Source organism: Acinonyx jubatus, chromosome E1, assembly GCF_027475565.1.
Source record: "Acinonyx jubatus isolate Ajub_Pintada_27869175 chromosome E1, VMU_Ajub_asm_v1.0, whole genome shotgun sequence".
NCBI classification, from domain to species: Eukaryota; Metazoa; Chordata; class Mammalia; order Carnivora; family Felidae; genus Acinonyx; species Acinonyx jubatus.
In genome coordinates, this window is record NC_069397.1 from 45,724,504 (window position 1) to 45,743,806 (window position 19,303).

The 19,303-nt window shown below is 39.3% G+C and overlaps 1 protein-coding gene across 12 annotated transcripts in view; it reads right to left on the reverse strand.

Annotated features, from left to right (window-relative positions):
• The window catches only part of POLG2 (DNA polymerase gamma 2, accessory subunit), a 31,245-nt gene that overhangs the window by 6,112 nt on the left and 5,830 nt on the right, over positions 1 to 19,303 (reverse strand). The window contains exons 2-9 of one of the 12 annotated variants that reach the window (XM_053211817.1): positions 18,348 to 18,474; positions 18,117 to 18,222; positions 16,701 to 16,874; positions 10,779 to 10,919; positions 8,526 to 8,606; positions 5,803 to 5,903; positions 3,523 to 3,640; positions 77 to 176 (exon numbers count right to left, since the gene is read on the reverse strand). In XM_053211817.1, coding sequence (XP_053067792.1) covers positions 138 to 176; positions 3,523 to 3,640; positions 5,803 to 5,903; positions 8,526 to 8,606; positions 10,779 to 10,919; positions 16,701 to 16,874; positions 18,117 to 18,222; positions 18,348 to 18,474 — 887 coding nt within the window. In that variant the 3' untranslated portion in view covers positions 77 to 137. Of the gene's footprint in view, positions 1 to 76; positions 177 to 217; positions 2,105 to 3,436; positions 3,641 to 5,802; positions 5,904 to 8,525; positions 8,607 to 10,778; positions 10,920 to 16,700; positions 16,875 to 18,116; positions 18,223 to 18,347; positions 18,475 to 19,303 lie in introns of those variants that run through there. The other 11 variants (XM_053211816.1, XM_053211818.1, XM_015072625.3 and 8 more) reach the window with 11 other exon arrangements.

Here is a 19,303-nt window from a genome sequence, read left to right on the forward strand (position 1 = left end):
TTTAAAAGCTCCACAGGGGATTCTGATGTAGAACTCCAGCTGGACATCTGTGATCTGGAAAAACCTCCATAAGTATTACTTACCTCACCTGCAGTGGAAACATTCTATGTTGCCAATTAGTGCAGATGCCTTAGCAGTCAAACCAGGAATACAATCTCCTGTGAAGGCTGAGGCCCCTAAAAGGAAAAGGTACCTAAATAAAGGGACCTGTCAGTACAACGGAGAGCTTTAGAAAAATGTTTTAAAACTTAAAAAATTCTTAGTTATATTAAAACTAAGTATTGAACCCCAAAATGCAAAAATGAAATTTAAACTTTTAAGTAGACGTACAGGGGTCATATTGGTATTGCAATTCTGAGACTGATGTAATTAAGGTAAAATAAAACAAATGAGCAGTTGTGGGATGTGGCTTTCTAATTTTATCATTACCCTCAATAGTCCTGAGAACTGGGATTTTGGAATGGGAATACAAATGTCTGATAAAAGAGATTAAGTAAAACCCCTGCAGTCCTAAAGGGCATGAGGGGACTTTTTTGGGGTGATGGAAATGTTCTATATTGTCACTCTGGTAGTAGTTACCCATTTATCTAAAACGCATAATTTGTACATTTAAAATAGGTAAATTTATTGAAGATAAATTATATCTCAATAAAGCTGATTAAAACATATACATACACACACACACACGCTCGTTGTGAACACTGAAAAGGCCTAGACACAAAGTCCACTTTCTAATTATCAGTACCCCTAGCACCCGGAGTACAGCATCCAAATACTGTTTTCCATTAAAAGGAACCAGGGTTTCTTGGAGAAACTCTGAAATACACAATCTCTAGATCAGACATTAGATACCAAGGAAGCTATCAAACACTACTAAAGTTATGTCAAAAGGACTCCAGGCCAACTTGAAGAAGCTCCCACTGGCTAACGATGGGACAATTTGAACATCAAAAGGAACAACTTTAAAGGGGACGAATCAGCATTTATCCTACCTCTCTCATACCTCTAAGCAAATAAGAGATGTTTTTCTTTATAGAAGTATTCTAACTAATGAATGAAGATGTAAGAGAATCAGAATATCACCATTTTGCCACCTCTAATGAACTGACTGACCTAAGCATTGATCAACGATTGATTGCTAGCATCCCCAAAAGAGAAACCACCAGACATTACTGCCTCCTGATGGGAGAACACAACCTAGGAAAAATCTTGTCTCCCCGCCCCCGCCCCCAAATTAAACTTGAAACTGATCAAGCCTCTGGATTCAACTTCCACTCTACAGGAATTATATATAGAGAAGAACAGGTTAAACCCTCATGGGGATGCAGTAAGCACGGTCCAAACAGTGACAAAGCCTGTAAAATAAGCAGCCCAATTTCTTAAAAAAGGAAAAACAGAGAGAGAGCTCAAATTTATGGGATAAGAGAGACTAAAAGACCTAACAATCAACTTCAATTTTATGAAATTATGAGACAATTGAAAATCAAGTGGATATTTGATATTAAAGAATTGGTTTTGGGGTGCCTGGGTGGCTCAGGCAGTTAAGTATCCAACTTGGGCTCAGGTCATGGTCTCACAGTTCCTGAGTTCAAGCCCCGCATCGTATTCCGCACTGATAGCCCAGAGCCTGCTTTGGCTTCTCTGTCTCCCTCTCTCTCTGCTCCTCTCCTGCTCTCTCTCAAAAATAAATAAACATTAAAAAAAAAAAAAAAGAATTTGTTTTTAAAAACTTTTTATTATGAAAATTCTCAAACATATGCAAAAATAGAAAAGCATTACAATGAACCTCCATGTACCCATCACCCACCTCCAACAACTCAGAGATATTTTATCTATATTCCACCACTTTTTTTTTAACTGGAGAATTTTAAGGCATGTTTCAGATATCGTATAATTTCACTCAAAAATATTTAAGTATGTGTCTCTTTCAGATAAGGATGTTTAAAAAAAAAAAAGCCATAATACCATCATCAGACTCCCAAGGAAATTGTCAATAATTCCTTCATATCATCTAGTATTAATGTTTTTAGGTGGGATAATGGTTAACAAAAGATACTTAACTGAAATCCTTACAGACGAAATGATACCCATAATCTGCTTCAAACTGGAATGGAAAGGTGGTGTTAGGGGGAGGAAGCAAGATGTTCACCGGCTGATGGTTGCTGGTGCTGGGCCATCGTATTTGGAGTCAATTACACTATTGTCCATATATTTGGAATTTTTGCCAAGTGAGTAATGACAGCATAATTAACACAAACATAATCAGCACACAAAAGTCTAAAGATTTCTTTTATCTATGAGAAGCAGACACAAAATGCACTGTAACACTAGATTATGCCATCTAACATTTTATTTTGCGTTTTAAAAATAAATGTGATTTTTGAAAGTTTAGTTTTATGTTAATCTTCAGTATTTGACAATATTCATGTGGCAGATTCTAGAAAGACTCCTTCTTTCCTGATAGTAGAACCCATTTCAGAGAGAAGACACTACTAAAGCCCCAAAGAATAAACTGTGTTTGATCCAAATTATGATATTCTCATCCCCTCAGATAGTGACTGGCCTACGAGTGTCCAGATGACCCAGTTCTGACCAATGAAATGTAAATAAGTCTTTTAATTGGGATGCCTGGAAAAGCTTTTACTTTCCCAATTAAAAAGGAAAGAGTTGGGGCACCTGGGTGGCTGTCGGTTGAGCGTCCGACCTTGGCTCAGGTCATGATCTCATGGTCTGTGAGTTCGAGCCCTGCATCGGGCTCTGTGCCGACAGCTTGGAGCCTGAAGCCTGCTTCCGATTCTGTGTCTCCCTCTCTGACCCTCCCCCGCGTTCATGCTCTCTGTCTCAAAAATAAATAAACATTAAAAAAATTTTTTGAAAAAAAAAAAAAGAGTTTTGGCTGATTAGCTCTTGCTTCCTTGACTTTCTTCCTAACCAGAATGTGGACAAGAAGCCTAGCCAGGAGTCACCTTATGAGCATGTAGCAGCAAGTACAAAAATAAAAACCCAAATACTAAAGATGGTAGAATAGAAAGATATCAAGAGCCTGGGTCCCTAACTATAATTGAAATAATTATCCCAGCTCTGGACAGTCCACCCCCTGGACTTCTTGTTATGAGAAAAACAAACTACAATTTGCTTAATCCAATATGTTGGATTTTTTTTTAAGATTTTATTTTCAAGGAATCTCTACACCCATTGTAGGTCTTGAACTCACAATCCTGAGATTCGAGAGTCACATGCTCTTCCAGCTGAGCCAACTAGGGGCACCCCATATAGTGGGATTTTTGTTTCTTGTAGCTGCACATATTTCTGATAGAATGGAATACATCAAGATATATCAGGAATGAAAACTGAATTTTAAAAAAGCACGGAAAATGTCTACTTCATAAGTGTAAAGGTGCTAAAAACAAATCTAAGTTAATAGAAGACAATCAAATTAGGAAGGAAGAATATTTATTATATAAACATTAAAATCTATACATTCTTAGCTGATGATATATACTTGATTAAAAAGTCTTTTACTTTGGATATATGCATCATTTCCTTCATCGTGGTGTCTCTACTTCTCAGATGTATTAACCCATTCTCCAAAGTAGCTTCAGTAACCAAAACTGTGAAGAGAATACTCATTTCATCATATCTGAGGGAAAAAGTAGTCAAACAAAACACATGAGCACAAATTAAATTGTAAATTCACCATACTACCAGCTTTAATTACTTTAGAATCCAGTCACTTTCCAGAGTCACAAAACTCAAAGGCAGGGCTTAAAAGGTAGACCAAAAAACTTTTTCAAAGTTTCCAAATTGTATTCAAAGTAAACTTTTCATAAAGTTTCTCTGAATTATTGTAATAGATGGAAAGTCATAAAAAACTAAAATTTGAGAAATAAACCCTGGTACCTCAACGCATCATTTGGGGTGAAATTATGGATGAACTTCAGAATAACTGTAGCCTTTTGGTACTTGGATACAATTCAAGAAAAATTACTTTAGACTAAATTCTCTTATAATACTACTGTAACAAAGATCTTGAGTACAATACATTATACCCAAACCATGCTTGCTTAATACAGAACTTAGTATGCTAACTTATAGTTTCTAGTTCAGCAATAACTGAATATATTCGCACTGGCCTTCTTTCTGCTTACCCAGTTACACTACCTCATTGTTTTCTTTCTAGAATTCCATCAGCAATTATCCTATTTATCTATTTACTTGTTTACTGTCTACTTTGTCCCACTAGAATATAGGCTTCATAAGAACAGGAATCCTTTCTGTCTTGTTTATTGCTGTTATCAAAGTGCACAAAACATAGTAAGTGTGCTTAATAAATATTCCATTAAAAAGCTCTTGGGCTTTACCATTCAAAAACAACTGTAACTTGATAATATTCAATTATCCTTCAATGACACAAAGGATAAGATTTTAGAACTCACAGGACTGGCAGGTTCAAGCAGCACCTTTCAGTTTTACATACAATGAAACCATTACTTGCTTTATCTATAGAAACCTGTTTTTCCTCTGACATCATCTGAAAGGTGTATTTTAACAAGTTGCTAGAGAACTGAAGAGAAAAACATAAAGCTTCCCAACTTTTCACTCAAAAGATAGTCAACACAAACAGTTATTACGATAACAAAATAAACCCAAAGGAGGGAAGAATGGATTATTTGAAAAACAGAAGTTAATGAAATAGCAGGGGATAAGACTAGAGACAGAAGATCAATCAGGAGGGGCGCCTGAGTTAAGGGTCCGACTTCAGCTCAGGTCATGATCTTGTGGTTTGTGAGTTCAAGCCCTGTGTCAGGCTCTGTGCCAATAGCTCAGAGCCTAGAGCCTGCTTTGGATTCTGTGTCTCCCTCTCTCTCTGCCCCCTCCCCAACTCACGCTCTCTCTCTCTCAAAAAATAAACATAAAAAAATTAAAAAAAAAAAAGATCAGGAGATTACTGCAAGAACCAGCCAGAAGAAAGACACTGTTGACTTTAACTTGGGCAGTGTACTAAGGATCGAGAGATGGGTCCAAGATACTATTCAGGAGGCAGGCTGGCATATAGTGATGAACTGGAGGTGAAGAGTAAGGAAGAGGAAAGAGTTAAGGACGATAAATCCAGGAATGTGTCTGGATCAACTAGGTGAACAGAGGTGCTGATCACTGAAACTAGTCCTCTGTCCTTTGTCTGGGATGGAATTATCTTCCACTCAGCCTCAGGATGAACCACAACACAAGCAAGGAAAAGGCACTCCACTCATGTTCCCTCAGTCCTAATTCAATAAATGTGTCTAATACACATAAATGCATCCTTGATAAAATGATAAACTCGGGTACACATAGTCCATGATGTTAAGTCTTAAAGCTGCACATAGTATGTGCTCAGATATACCTGATGAATACTGTTCCTGCTATAGCAATTAACTAGGGGCACATGGTTCTGTAAATGGGAGAGTTAGGAATAATTTTATGTAGATATAAATAGATATTTAGAAGGATATTTAGAAGAGATTTCTGTTACTCATAAAGAAACATCACAGGATCAAAACCTCTGAACACAAACAATTCTTGGGGTGCCTGGGTGGCTCAGTTGGTTAAGCGTGCAACTTTGCCTCTGGTCATGATCTAGCAGTGTATCAGTCTGAGCCCCATGTTGGCCTCTGTGCTGACAGCTCAGAGCCTGAAGCCTGCTTCAGATTCTGTGTTTCCCTCTCTCTCTGCCCCTCCCCTGCTCACGCTCTGTTTCTCTCTTTCTCTCACTCTCTCAAAAATAAATAAATGTTGGAAAAAAAAAAAAAAGACAATTCTTACTTTGAATAAAGTTGTTCCAGTGAGGAGTGCACAGTTTCCAAATAACCAGGCCACACAGAAATTCCATTTTCTAGTAATTCACTAAATAGTCCTTGACAAACCTGAGAAAAAAATACATAAAATTCAAATACGAAGGAAGTAAAAGTAGCTAGGATGATTACCCTGTTTTCATGAAACCACTAATTACCTTTTCCAGTGTTTAAAATGGGCATAAATTCTTTTAGTTATGTGATAATAGTGTTCACCATTCATATACTATATACTTATAAGCTGCATACTTCCTCTGGAAATGAAGAAATTAAGCACTGCAAAGCTGAATACTACATGCAAATATTCTCTGAGAGAAAATTTTATACCAAATACAGGAATTTTTGTCATCATCGTTATCATTCAAAACACTAACAAAACCAAAGCAGATTCTGTTGGAGAAAAAACAGTCCAAAGCGCTGTGCTAACTGTGAACTCATCTGAGAGCAGGGCACTGAGCCCCAGGGTTGTACAACCATGTCAGGCAGAGAGGAAACAAGGGAGAAGTAGTCAGACGAGCATGATGAAAACGGGGACAACAGTGTTCCTGAAGCCAACTAAAGAAAACGTTTCCAGGACAGAATGACTGATTTTGGTGGAACGCTGTGCACAAAGGCCTGACTGGAAATACAGAAGTAGTAAGCAGTAATATTACATAATTTACACATTAAACAGTTTTCTTAACAAGCAATGGTGAAGCAAAACAGAGCAAAAACTTTAAACATCCTTAACAATCTGGAGAAGGGTTTCTCCCCCTCTGAATGCTGACGCAGGATACTTAGCAGCATCCCTGGCCTCCACGAGATACCTCTAGCACTCCTCTCCCCACAACTGACAACCAAAGCTGTCTCTACACAACACCAAATGTCCCCGGTGGGGAGGCTGACCATCGCGGACTGGGGAGTGTGGAGGGAGTGTCTGAGTGACAGTACTGTTTCGCAAACTTCAGCCAGCATTAGAATCCCCTGGAGGGTTTGTCAAACACATGTTGCATCACCAGAGTTTCTGATTCAGCGGCTCCGCGGCGAGGACCAAGAATCTGCCTTTCTAACAAGTTCCGAGGGAAAGACCGTAACTAAGTAGGTGGGTGTTAAGGTACTTGATATTTTGGGGATAGGTGAGAATATAAATATTAATAAATCTAAGTAAGAAGTTAACAGAGAAAGGTAAACATAATTGTGGATTTTAACAGGTTAGTGGTTGACAGCAAACAATTTGCTCTTTTGGGGCACCTGGCTGGCTCATTAGGTTGGATGTTCGACTCTTGATTTCGGCTCGGGTCATGATCTCGTGGTTCGTGGCATCAGTCCCCACATCAGGCTCTGTGCTGACAGTGCAGAGCCTGCTTGGGATTCTCTCTCTCCCTCTCTCTCTGCCCCCCACCCCCCGCTATATATAAACTTAAAATATTTTTGCTCTTTTGGAAGGTAGAAGAGAAATGGCTCTAAGCATGATTAGGTGCTGAAGACATGGGATAATGACAATCCCCACACCATGAGTGAGAATACAAATACACCATGCAGCCAATATGGAGACAATCTCAGTGACATAGTGAAATTAAGGATTCATATCCATTTTATCCAGTAATCCCATCTTCATGTATATACCCAGCAAAAAACCCTTGCATAGCCCAGAAACTTCTGTCATACTGCTGAGGGAAAAAAGTTAGAAACACAGTAAGATATACAACATGCTCCCTTTTGGTAAATTAAAAACACCCACGGGACACAATACTATTATATTCTCACACGTAAACAAAACCAAAACAAAACAAGGCGGGCAATTACAATGACAAATATTTAAGGAGCAGAGTTCTTTTTTGTCCTTCAAGCAAAAAACCCCAAGGAACTTCTACCTACAAGGGAGCTGGGGAGTCCGCCATGACCCCAGGGGGAAAAGTGGAAGTTAAACCATTACCTTCCCTTCCTCTGTGTGCACTACCTGCCCCTCCCCCCAAGACCACTCCACAGGACCCTGAAGAAAAAAGCTGGGTGAATCTTGCTAGGGTCCTCACTCAGTTGCTAGATGGGTCTGAGTCACCCAGGACCCAGCATCACTGTGAAGGGGGGGTCTCAAAAGAAACTAAAACCACCCTCCTGGCTTTTCTCAAGAGTATTTCATTAGGCTAGATAGATTAGAAAAACCAAAACAAGATTACAGATCTAGAACTTGTGTTTATATCACCAGGTATCAAAAGTGTTACCTTAAAATTGTAAGTAGGCAAGAAATAACTCACTAGACATCTGTACAAATATTCGGATTACCAAAACTATGCACACTCATTTAAAAAATGCAACTCTCACTAAGCATGACTTAACAGTAAAATCCGCTGAACTGTATGCAGCTTCTTTTATATACTATAGTTCCAATTATCTATAATTAACCATAGAATTTATCCATAGTCATTTAATTAAATTTTTTAAGAAGCCAGTGAGGGATGCCTGGGTGGCTCAGTCAGCTGAGTGTCCAATTCTGGATTTCAGTTTAGGTCACGATCCCAGGGTCATGGTATCTATCCCCAGGGCTTGGAATTCTCTGTCTCCCACTGCCCCTCTACCCCACTTCCTCTCTCTCTCTCAAATAAAAAAATATTAAAAAAAAATCAAACAAATCAAAAATTTTGAATGGCAAGCTACCCATTTGTTTGAAATAATGGTAATAATTAAAATCATGACATTAAAACTCATTTAACCCACCTGTCTTAATTCCACCGTTGGGCCTCTTCCCACATCCAAAGCAACCTTAACAGGGGCTAAACAAGGGTGAAGTTTAAGTACCTAAAGAAATTTAAAGAGGGGGGGGGGGGGGAAGGACAGCACACCTTGTTTAAACATAACACAAGCACTAACAAACATAGAGCTTCTTAAACAGTAAAATCTTGTATGAAAACAGAAGCTAGCTGAGGTCAGAAAAAAATCATGTAATGATGTACTTAGCTGGCTATATCCAGGTGCTCATTGACTTCTCCACTTAAATGTTCTGCAGAAATAAGCTCACTTGCTACTCTCCCATTTTCTGACAACTCCATTTTCCCTCAATCAAAATGCCCCTTCCTGGCATCACTGCCTTCCCTACCCAGCCAGAGCCATGTGGCTTATCGTTTGGACTCTCTTTTGCCAAAACTTACCACTTTTCTTATTCATCCATCCACTCAACAAATACTGAACAGCTACTTAGTGCCAGAAACAGTTCTACGTACTGGGGACAAAACTCCCTGCCCCTCATGGAGGGGATAAACGGATAATAAACAAGTAAATCATATATTTGAAGGTGGTATGGGAGGAGACAGGAAGTGCTGGTGAGTGGTGGATTGGAGAGGCTGTTTGCAATTTTTTTTAGTTTAACTTATTCTTTTTATTGAGAGGGTGCACGCACATGAGCGGAGAAGGGGCAGAGAGAGAGGGAGACAGAATCCCAAGCCGGCTCCACGTCATGAGCACAGAGCCCAACATAGGGCTCAAACTCACAAACTGTGTGACATGGGAGATCACGACCTGAGCCAAAATCAAAGGTCGGGTGCTTAACTGACTGAGCCACCCAGGCACTGCTGCAATTTTAATAAGGTGGTAAGAGAAGTTCTTCTCTCTGAGATGACACTGGAGCAGACTTGAGAGGTGTAAGTGGGTCCTGGAGGAGGCACATCCCAGCCAAATGGAAGCATGACCTGCATGTCCTAGGAACAGCAAGGAGGTCTGTGCTGCTGGAGCAGGCATGTGAGGTCAAAAGGGAAGGGTTCTGTGAAACACTTGGGAGGCTTTGCCTTTTCATCTGAGTGAGCGGAGGAGTTTAGTGGAATATTCTGAGCAGCCGGGCAAAGTAACACGTACCTTTTAAAAGGGTCATTCAGTGCCAGAGGGAGGGGATGGTGGTGGCTTAGATCAGAGTGGAAGCAGTTGGTGGTAAGAAATGGTCAGACACAGGATATATTTTGAAGACAAGAGTCCGATGGTTTTTGCTGACGGTTTGGATGTGGGATATGAGAGAAAGAACGGATCCCCCTTGTTTGCTATACATCCTATAAATCCCAGCCCCTGAACAATTCTATAATCCAACTTTAGGGGCCTATCAGGCTAAATGAACACTGCATAATAAATCACTTAGCTCTGCTGCGTGGTAGGACAAATTCAGTTTCCAGTCCCAGTTGAGTACCCAACATGTCGAAATTGATTTGGGGCACCTCCCTTTTGCATTCAAGGGGGATATGAATACTCTAAATTCTTGCCAATTAAACCGTACTCCTCCCCAGTTTAAGTTAATAATCCTGCCTTCTAATTCCCTAAGAAAATAGAGGGTATGAGGAAAACTTCCTTCAAAGGCTAACCAGCCCTGGTAGCCTATTTCTATCTATACAATCATTTCTCTCCTCCCTGCTTTTTCAAATAATTCCTTTTCAAGACCAATCCCTCCCACTTGTGTTCTTGATCCTGCCTTGACTCCTTATGTTTCTTCCAAAATCTTGCTCCATTAGTCATTTATTTTCTTTCTTCCTCTCTCTTGATTTTGAGCCCTTAAAAATGTCCTTTATCCAGGCCCATAGCTAGCTCTTATGATCTACTCAATAGCCACTTGGGGTCCGACTAGAAGCAGTAAGGTCAATACCACAAGTCTTACTAGTGTGACATAATCCTACTTAACACTCTGATACAAATGGAAGCCACCGAGGGAAAGGCTCAGGAGCTAAGAATCAGAGATTTCTGTCTACCTGTCTGCCAGGATCAAACAGAAATGCCTCTGGGATTACCCAATAGGAATGCCTTGTTCTATTCTGTGAGAACCTGCATATTATTCCTGTGGCCAGATTCTAAAAATCTGAAAAACAGTAAAATAACTTGCACTAAAAGAAATTTATTATTCACAGTTTGTGTTAGAAACCAAGTATACTAATAACATGAGTGAAAAAAACATATACTTCTAGTTTCCCAAGTTTATCTCTGAAATATTAAAAGCACCTTTCTATGAAGATTCTTCTTTCTTGTAAAGGAGCTCTCTGTTAGCTGGAAAGAATCGTAGAGATAAGCCAGCATGCCTCGGTCTAGATTTCCACTAACAGATAAAACATAAGGAACCACATTTTTTCGTCCATCTCGGCCCTTCATAGAAAAGTAGAACAAACATAAAGTATCATTTAGCAGAGCTATCTCTTAAAACTATAGACTTAGAGAATCAGAACACAAACCTACAAATTCATTTAACAAAGTATCTACGCTGGGCCAGGCCTATACTAGGCACTGGACCCACAAAGATGGTTATGACACATTTCCTGCTTTCAGGGAGATTAGGATTTAGATTAGATCATTAAATCTCAATTGACTATGTATTAGAACTGTCTTGAATTAAAAAAAAATTTTTTTTAATGTTTGTTTATTTATTTATTTTTTAATTTTTTTTTTTTAACGTTTTATTTATTTTTGAGACAGGGAGAGACAGAGCATGAACGGGGGAGGGTCAGAGAGAGAGGGAGACACAGAATCTGAAACAGGATCCAGGTTCTGAGCAGTCAGCACAGAGCCCGACGCGGGGCTCGAACTCACGGACAGTGAGATCGTGACCTGAGCCCAAGTCAGATGCTTAACCGACTGAGCCACCCAGGCACCCCTAATGTTTATTTATTTTTGAGAAACAGAGCACGAGCAGAACAGGGGCAGCAGGCGGGGGGTGGGAGGGGGGGCGGTGTACACAGAATCTGAAGCAGGCTCCAGGCTCTAAGCTGTCAGCACAGAGCCCAATGTGGGGCTCGAAACTGAGCCATCCAGGGGCCCCATAAAACTGCCCTGAATTATAAAACGTAAAGGTTTTGGGGCACCTGGGTGACTCAGTTGGTTGAACATCTGACTTCGGCTGAGGTCATGATTTCACAGTTTGTGAGTTCTAGCCCCAAAGGGGCTTGCTGCTGGCAGCACAGAGCCTGCTTCAGCCCCTCTGTTCTGTTTTTCTCTCAAAAAAACAAAAACAAAAAACAAACAAACAAAACCCGTTAAAAATAAATAAATGAATAAAATGTAAAGGTTTTGTGTTGGGCCCCACTCCCAGAGGTTCTCAACTACCTGGACAAGAGTGGGACCCCAACATCACTACTTTTCCAATGCTCCCTACATGAGCGTTATAATACAGATTATAATATTACAATAAAGTTCAGAAAGGCCCTTAGAGAAAAAAACAATTGGTACACTTAGGGATAGGGGTTTGGAGTATAATCTATGTAAATGTAAAGTTCTTATAAGAAGCAAACATCTTTTAAAAACCTGCATTGGAGTTATTACTTTAAGGCTACAATTAAGAATGTAAAATATGCCATAATGTATGATATAAATCAGATACTGATAAGAGACCAATTATTTCCTTCCTTTTATTTAAAAAAATTTTTTTTAATGTTTATTTGTTTTTGAGAGACAGAGAGACAGAGCATGAGCAGTGGAGGGGCAGAAAGAGAGGGAGACACAGAATCCAAAGCAGGCTCCAGGCTCTGAGCTGTCAGCACAGAGCCCAATGTGGACCTGGAACCAACGAACTGTGAGATCATGACCTGAGCTTAAGTCGGACGCTTAACCAACTGAGCCACCCAGGCACCCTTCTTTCCTTCCTTTTAAGCTGATAAACAACCATCTCAAAATTTTTAAAATGTCAACTCTAAAAATTAAAAAGTTTCTGCATATAAACAGTTCTACCTTCATTCTTTTTTTTACTGTTATCACTGTCATCTGAACATTCATGTAATTCTGATACTTAAAAAATTTGTCAATCCTCAACTTCTACTATCCATGATCAAGCATAGTTTTCACTAATACATATATGTACTGACATTTTAAACCCATCTTTATGGCATATGGTACCGTAAAGATTAATGTAAATTTGTTCTCAAAAGGCAGTAAACTTCCTGAAATCTGGGATTCTATTATAACTCTATTAATTGGCATCTTGTACACATTTATACATATGATACTTAATATAACTCTTGAGGCACTGCAAGCTTCTGTGGTGCCATTTGAATTAAAAAAAGACTAAATTGTGTTTAAGTATTAGGAAGGCTTTAATGTTTTCCTTTTTTAATGAAGATTTTATTTTTATTGTTACTTTTTAAAGTTTATTTATTTTTGAGAGAGAGTGAGAGACAGAGAGCAAGCCGGGGAGGAGCAGAGAAAGAGGGAAACACAGAATCCGAAGCAGGGTCCTGGCTCTGAGCTGTCAGCACAGAGCTCGACAGGGGGCTTGAACTCACAAACTGCCAGATCATGACCTGAGCTGAAGTCAGACGCTCAACCAACTGAGCCACCCAGATGCCCCAAAGATTTTAAGTAATCTCTATACCCAACGTGGGACTTAAACTCACAACCCCGAGATCAAGAGTCACATGCTCTACTGACTGAGCCAACCAGATGCAGCTAATGTTTTCTAATTCTTTGATAACTGGATATCCAAGGATGCCAAGGTATCCAATGGTAACTCTTCTTAGCTAGAATATCTGATTTCTTATACCATCCAGAATAAACTTCTTTCTATACTCACTTTGTTCTTCAGACGTTGCTGATCTACTTCACCATTCTCAAAAAAATCCCTCCAAGAATGTATTTAGATGTTAACTGTAAAATTTACTAAAAACAAACACCAAATAGCCCAAGAAGCCTTTCAAAAAAACATACTAAATAGCAGAAATTCTACTTATTATTTTATAACATGTTCAACTAATGATGAGCAATTTTGAGAACCACGGAAATGGAAGAGCAACAATTTAACGGTGAGTATGGAGAATTTTTCATGGAGATAGTGAAAAAATGAACAAAAATTAAGAGACTAATAGCCATAACAAAGAGATTATCTTCAAATTTCTAGTGATAAGACAGGGGCCCTGGCTGGCTCAGTCAGAAGAGCATGCCACCCTTGATCTGAGTTCAAGCCCTGTACTAGGTATAGCGATTACGTTAAAAAAAAAAAAAAAAAAAATTAAATTCCTAGTCACAAGACTGATTGGTTTTTAACTATGATAATGATTATTTAACTATGACTATGCTAACCAGGTTTCATAAGAGTGCTGAATATCCCCAAATGAAATGTGATGGTATTGGTGCTATGGGAAAATATTCAACAACGAGAAGACTCTATTAGTCACCAAATAGCACATAAAAACTCCACCTGTCGCCAATCAGAAAATCTAAACATTCAAATCTGCAACAGCTCAAAAATGGGTCAGCATAGAGGCATTTGGGTGCCTCAGTCGGTTAAGCATCTGCCTCTTGGTTTCAGCTCAGGTCATGATCTCATGGTTTGTGGGTTCAAGCCCCACGTCAGGTTCTGTGCTGACAGTGCAGAGCCTGCTTGGGATTCTTTCTCGCTCCCTCTTTCTCTGCCCCTTCTCCACCCCACCCCCCTCTCTTTCTCAAAATAAATAAACTTAAAGGGTCAGCATGGGGGTGCCTGGCTGGCTCAGTCTGTTGAGCATCCCAGTCTTGATTTCTGCTCAGGTCATGATCTCATAGATCAAGCCCCATATCAGGCTCTGTGCTGACAATGCAGAGTCTGCTTGGGATTCTCTTTCTCTCTGCCCCTCCCCTCCTCAAAATAAATAAACTTTAAAAAAATTAAATGAAAGACTGGGTCAGCATATAAGAGGGCTCAGCCACAATTCTATCCATCCATGTGGCTTCTAAAACTTTGTATCCATGGGTACCTCGAAAAATATTATAGACATTTATAAAGAACCCTGTGTGATGGAAAGGCAAGGTTCCTTCTCTAAGAAAACTGTATCACCTGTTTAAATTTTGAAAACTTTGTTCCTTTTAGGATGTAAATGAAGCACCTTTCTTCTGTGGCCAGGGCTCAGTTTTTGGTCAGCTGGCTAGTGTATCCAACTGGGAGAGATCCAGGGCCCAACTTCTAGCCAGTGTGACTGGTAAAGAAGGGGACACTGAGGCCCAAAGCCAGGCTTTCTAACTAATCCTCCTTCTCTATATTCTCACCAGAGCACCTAGTGATGGGGGTTGTAAAGGGAGCGGGCAACAGCATATCTACAGTCAAGTTCTTTAGTCTTTCTTCCTTGTTCCTTCCCCTGCTTCAAACACCTAGAGTGTCTGATGGGGTGGGAAGAGGGATGTATCAGGGCTGATCTTTGTATAACAATGGTAGGGACTTTGGTTACATACAAGAAATGAAAAATCAATAACTGAAGATACTGGGAGCCAGGTTTCTCACTGTCAGAGAAGAGAATTATAAATTTGGAAAGAGGTGAAGCTAGAATAAACCCTGTGACACTAGACTAGAACTTGAAGAACTGGTGTGCACTCCTAGTTTTTAACAGGTAAATACAGACACAAATATAGAGGTGAGTGTGTAAACATGTATGTACAGAATCGCCTACAAATATTTCTTAGCTGGGTCCACAGAAAGGGCCCAGAAGCAATGATACCCACTTGCAAGGAGTACACCTTGTAGCAAAATCTCAGTTTTTAAATACATTTTCCTCTAATAAGAATTAAGGTTCCTTGGAGAAATGGCTGACTCCATAGCGAGGCCAAGAAACAAGATGATCCTGGAACAACTTGTTGCTACAAAAAGTAAGGAAATGCTCAGAGAATGATAGAGGTATGTCAAAAGGACCCTGGCCAAGTCTAGGACAACTTCAGCATCAAAATAAATAATGCTAGTAACAGATTATAACCCTCTGAGAGAAACTGGAAAGGGTAAGTCCATATTTATAGAAAGGGGGAGAAAACTCTACCTCACAGTATACTGTTGAAAAACAAATCTAATAGAGCAATAATACAATTAATAATTATAATAAATGACACCATTTAGCAACCCTCATAGTAACCACTGATTTACACAAGAAACATCAACGCATGCTCCAACTGGTAGGTCAAATGTGGTGAGAAACAGGTTATTGGTATAGTCTTAAACTGTCTGCCCACAAAAGACATATTAATTGCTCATTAATTACTAAGTACAAAGTATTTGTCAACTTCATATTGGAGAAACCTGGTAGCACGATCTCACCCAAGAGATAAAAGTTAACATCCACAGTGAAAAATCTGATTATCATTTGCCTTGTGATATGATACACTGAGAGGGCAGCACCATTTCTGTGGTATTCCTAGCAAAAACACATAAATCATAAGGAAACATGAGAGAAATTCAAATTGAAGGACATTCTACAAAGTAACTACAAAGACATATACTCTTCAAAAATGTCAAAGTCATGGGGCGTCTGACTGGCTCGGTCAGTAGAGCATGCGACTCTTAATCTCTTGGCTGTAATTTCAAGCCCACATTGGGTGTAACAATTACTTAAAAATAAAATCTTTAAAAATAATGTCAAGGTCATCAAAGATAAAAGGAACTGTTCATCTGAAGGAAACTAAAGAGACATGACAACTACATGAAATCCTAGATTGGATATTGGACCTATGAAGGACATCATTAGGACAACATTTGAAGGATTAAGTGGATTGGATGGTAATAATTAGATTATCATTGCATTCCAGATTTTGACAGCTGTGTTGTGGTTAAGTAGGTGAGTGTCCTTGCATTTCAGACATATATACTGTAGTATTAAGAGGTCATGGGGCCCCATGTCTACAATTTATTCTCAAATGGTTTCAGAAGCTATCAGTTAGGGGTGCCTAGGTGGCTCGTTGGTTAAGTTGGCTGACTCTTGCTTTTGGTTCAGGTCATGATCTTATGGTTTGTTAGTTCCAGCCCCACATCGGGCTCTGTGCTGACAGTGCGGACCCTGCTTGGGATTGTCTCTCTTTCCCTCCCTCTCTGCCCCTTCCCTGCTTGCATTCTGTCTCTGTCTCAAAATAAATCAATAAACTTAAAAAAAAAAAGATCAGTTAGAGAACCTGGGTAAAAAATATATAGGAGCTTAATATAAAACATACGTGTAATTGAGACTCATTTCCAGGACACATGTTTAAAAGTTCATGGTCTCCTAGATTCCACAGGGTCTCTATTGGCTCCTTTCCCCATGGAAAATTGTAGTAAAGTTTATTTCCTTTTCGTCCCTCTTCGTCCTGACAATCACTGCTGCTGAAGTTAGATGGACTCTTGGCAAACTAGAAAAGAAACTTGTTTTATTAACTTGTTAAAATAAATGTTAAAAAGTAAAGTTGAGGGGCGCCTGGGCAGCTCAATCAGTTAAGCGTCCAACTTCGGCTCAGGTCATCATCCCGCAGTTCATGAGTTCTAACCCTGTGTCCAGCTCTGTGCTGACAGCTCAGAGCCTGCAGCCTGCTTCATATTGTGTCCCTGCCCCTCCCCCACTCATGCTCTGTCTCTCAAAAAAAAAAAAAAAAATTAAAATAAGAAAAGTTGTGGGGCACCTGGGAGGCTCAGTCAGGTAAGTGTCAACTTTTGATTTCAGCTCTGGTCATGATCTCATGGTTCGTGTGGTTTTGAGCCCTGCATTGGGCTCTGCATTGAGAGAGCAGAGCCTGCTTGGGATTCTCTCACCCCCTCTCTCTGCCCCTCCCCTGTGCTCTCACTCTCTCAAAATAAGTTAAAATAAACATTAAAAAAAAAAAAAAAAAAAAAGGAAAGCTGCCTGAGACTTTCTATGCAGGAACTGAATGAAATTGGTCAGATTCCAAATAAAAATGAAGTTTAGTGAAATGAGTGAATGAATATATTGCTAAAAATATTGTTTTTAGTTTGAAAGAACTACAGAGAAAAACTGTTGGAGCTATCTAACCTTTCTGAGGTTAGTTAGTAAGAGGGGAAGGTGACCATAAACTAAGTGGGGTAAAGAAGAAAGCGTATACTCACCATTCTTATCCTTTGTGAAGAGTGGGATTATTTGTAATTATTCCACTCAGTTTAGTGGGTGTTTGGGGATTTTAAGAATTGGAGAGAGATAAGACAATGGTGAGCCACACATGCTTACTTCAACTGTTTTCCCTTCAGCAGGTACTAAAACTTAATTATAAATTACAGAACCATTTTGACAAATACAGAGATCATGGAGGCAGGGTACAAAAGTTGAAGCTGTAGGGTGTGCAAGGGTCAAACTCTACAGCAGCCAGGAATGCCAACTGAGGGACTTGAACTCTATCTCGAATGCAAATGCTTACCCCACAAAAGCTTCTGAGCAAGAGAGACATCAACAGGTATCTTTACCAAAGAAACTTTTTATATGCAACAATGAAAATCATTACAAAGAGGTTTTTACTTGCATTTATCTATTCGTTATAGCTCTTACAAGCATAACGTAGCTACACCAATAAAATTTTTTATCGTAGAGAAATATTATCTCTGACATACTAAGACACTCTACCTATTAACTATTAAATTAACGGTACCTTTCTCCACCACAGGAGTCGATGACGTAACCAGAAATCAAGCCACTGGCCTGCAGTTCTTGCTGAAGTAAACCAAACCAGTGAAGCCTCAGTCTTCTCACCGATTCTTTGGATATCAGAAATATCAGAGTTACTTACTTGGAAATTATATAATCTACCTGGATCAAAGGGAGAGTGACTGGTTCTTGACTACTTAAATACAAGGCCATGTTATTTGTTATTTTTCTGTACCTTTTAACACCATCAGGTGTCTGCTTAGTATCAGAAACAGGATGAAAACACACTCCAATCTGAGCAAGGCCATAAGGTAGCCTCCTGTTTACCAGATCCAGGCAATTAACATAGTGCTCCAAAGCACCTGTCAAAAGATAAATTCATCATCATATAAATCTATTCCATATACCCAAGTCATAAGGGTCAGTTTATAAACAAGTTAACAATATAATAATGCCAGCAAAGCGGTACAAGTAGCATGGAACTATTAAGGCAGATCTTAATTGATTACCACTTAGTTTTAGGTGGTTTCCCCACAACTTCTTCATTTTCAAATCAATAAGAAAGTTGAAAGTATAGTACAATAAATATCTGTAAACTCTTCAGCTAGATACACCAACTGTCAACATTCTGCCACATGTTTTCTTGTTCACCCCGAAACATTTCAGCATGTGGCTCCTGAAATTATTCTCTATCATTACTGCACCATAAAATTAATCGTGATACCACAATTTCATCTAACACATGGTCAATATTTTATTTTCTCCAATTGTCACCCAAAATGTCATTTATTGCTGTGGCTCCTGCTCTGCATTTTTACCAGGTCTCTTTAATCTATTTTAATCTAGAACATGTCCCCTTGCTCCTCCCTCCTTCTCTAACTTTGCTTTTAATGACATTGACTTGACTGGAGTCCAGGACAGTCATACTCAAGATCTGGCTAATTGTTTCATTAATTGGGGTAAATCATTTTTAACAGAACTAAATACTACATAGTTGATATGTAGGTCTTCTTGCATTTTAACAGGAGGAACATAATTTCAAATTATCCCATATTAATGAAACCAAATTTGATTACCTGATCAGGTAGTAATATCCATTCCCCAACAACAGCCTGCTCAACAAACTTCCACCCAACATTTTAGAATCCATTCATGATCCTGCTTGAATCATTATACTGGGGATTGCAAAAT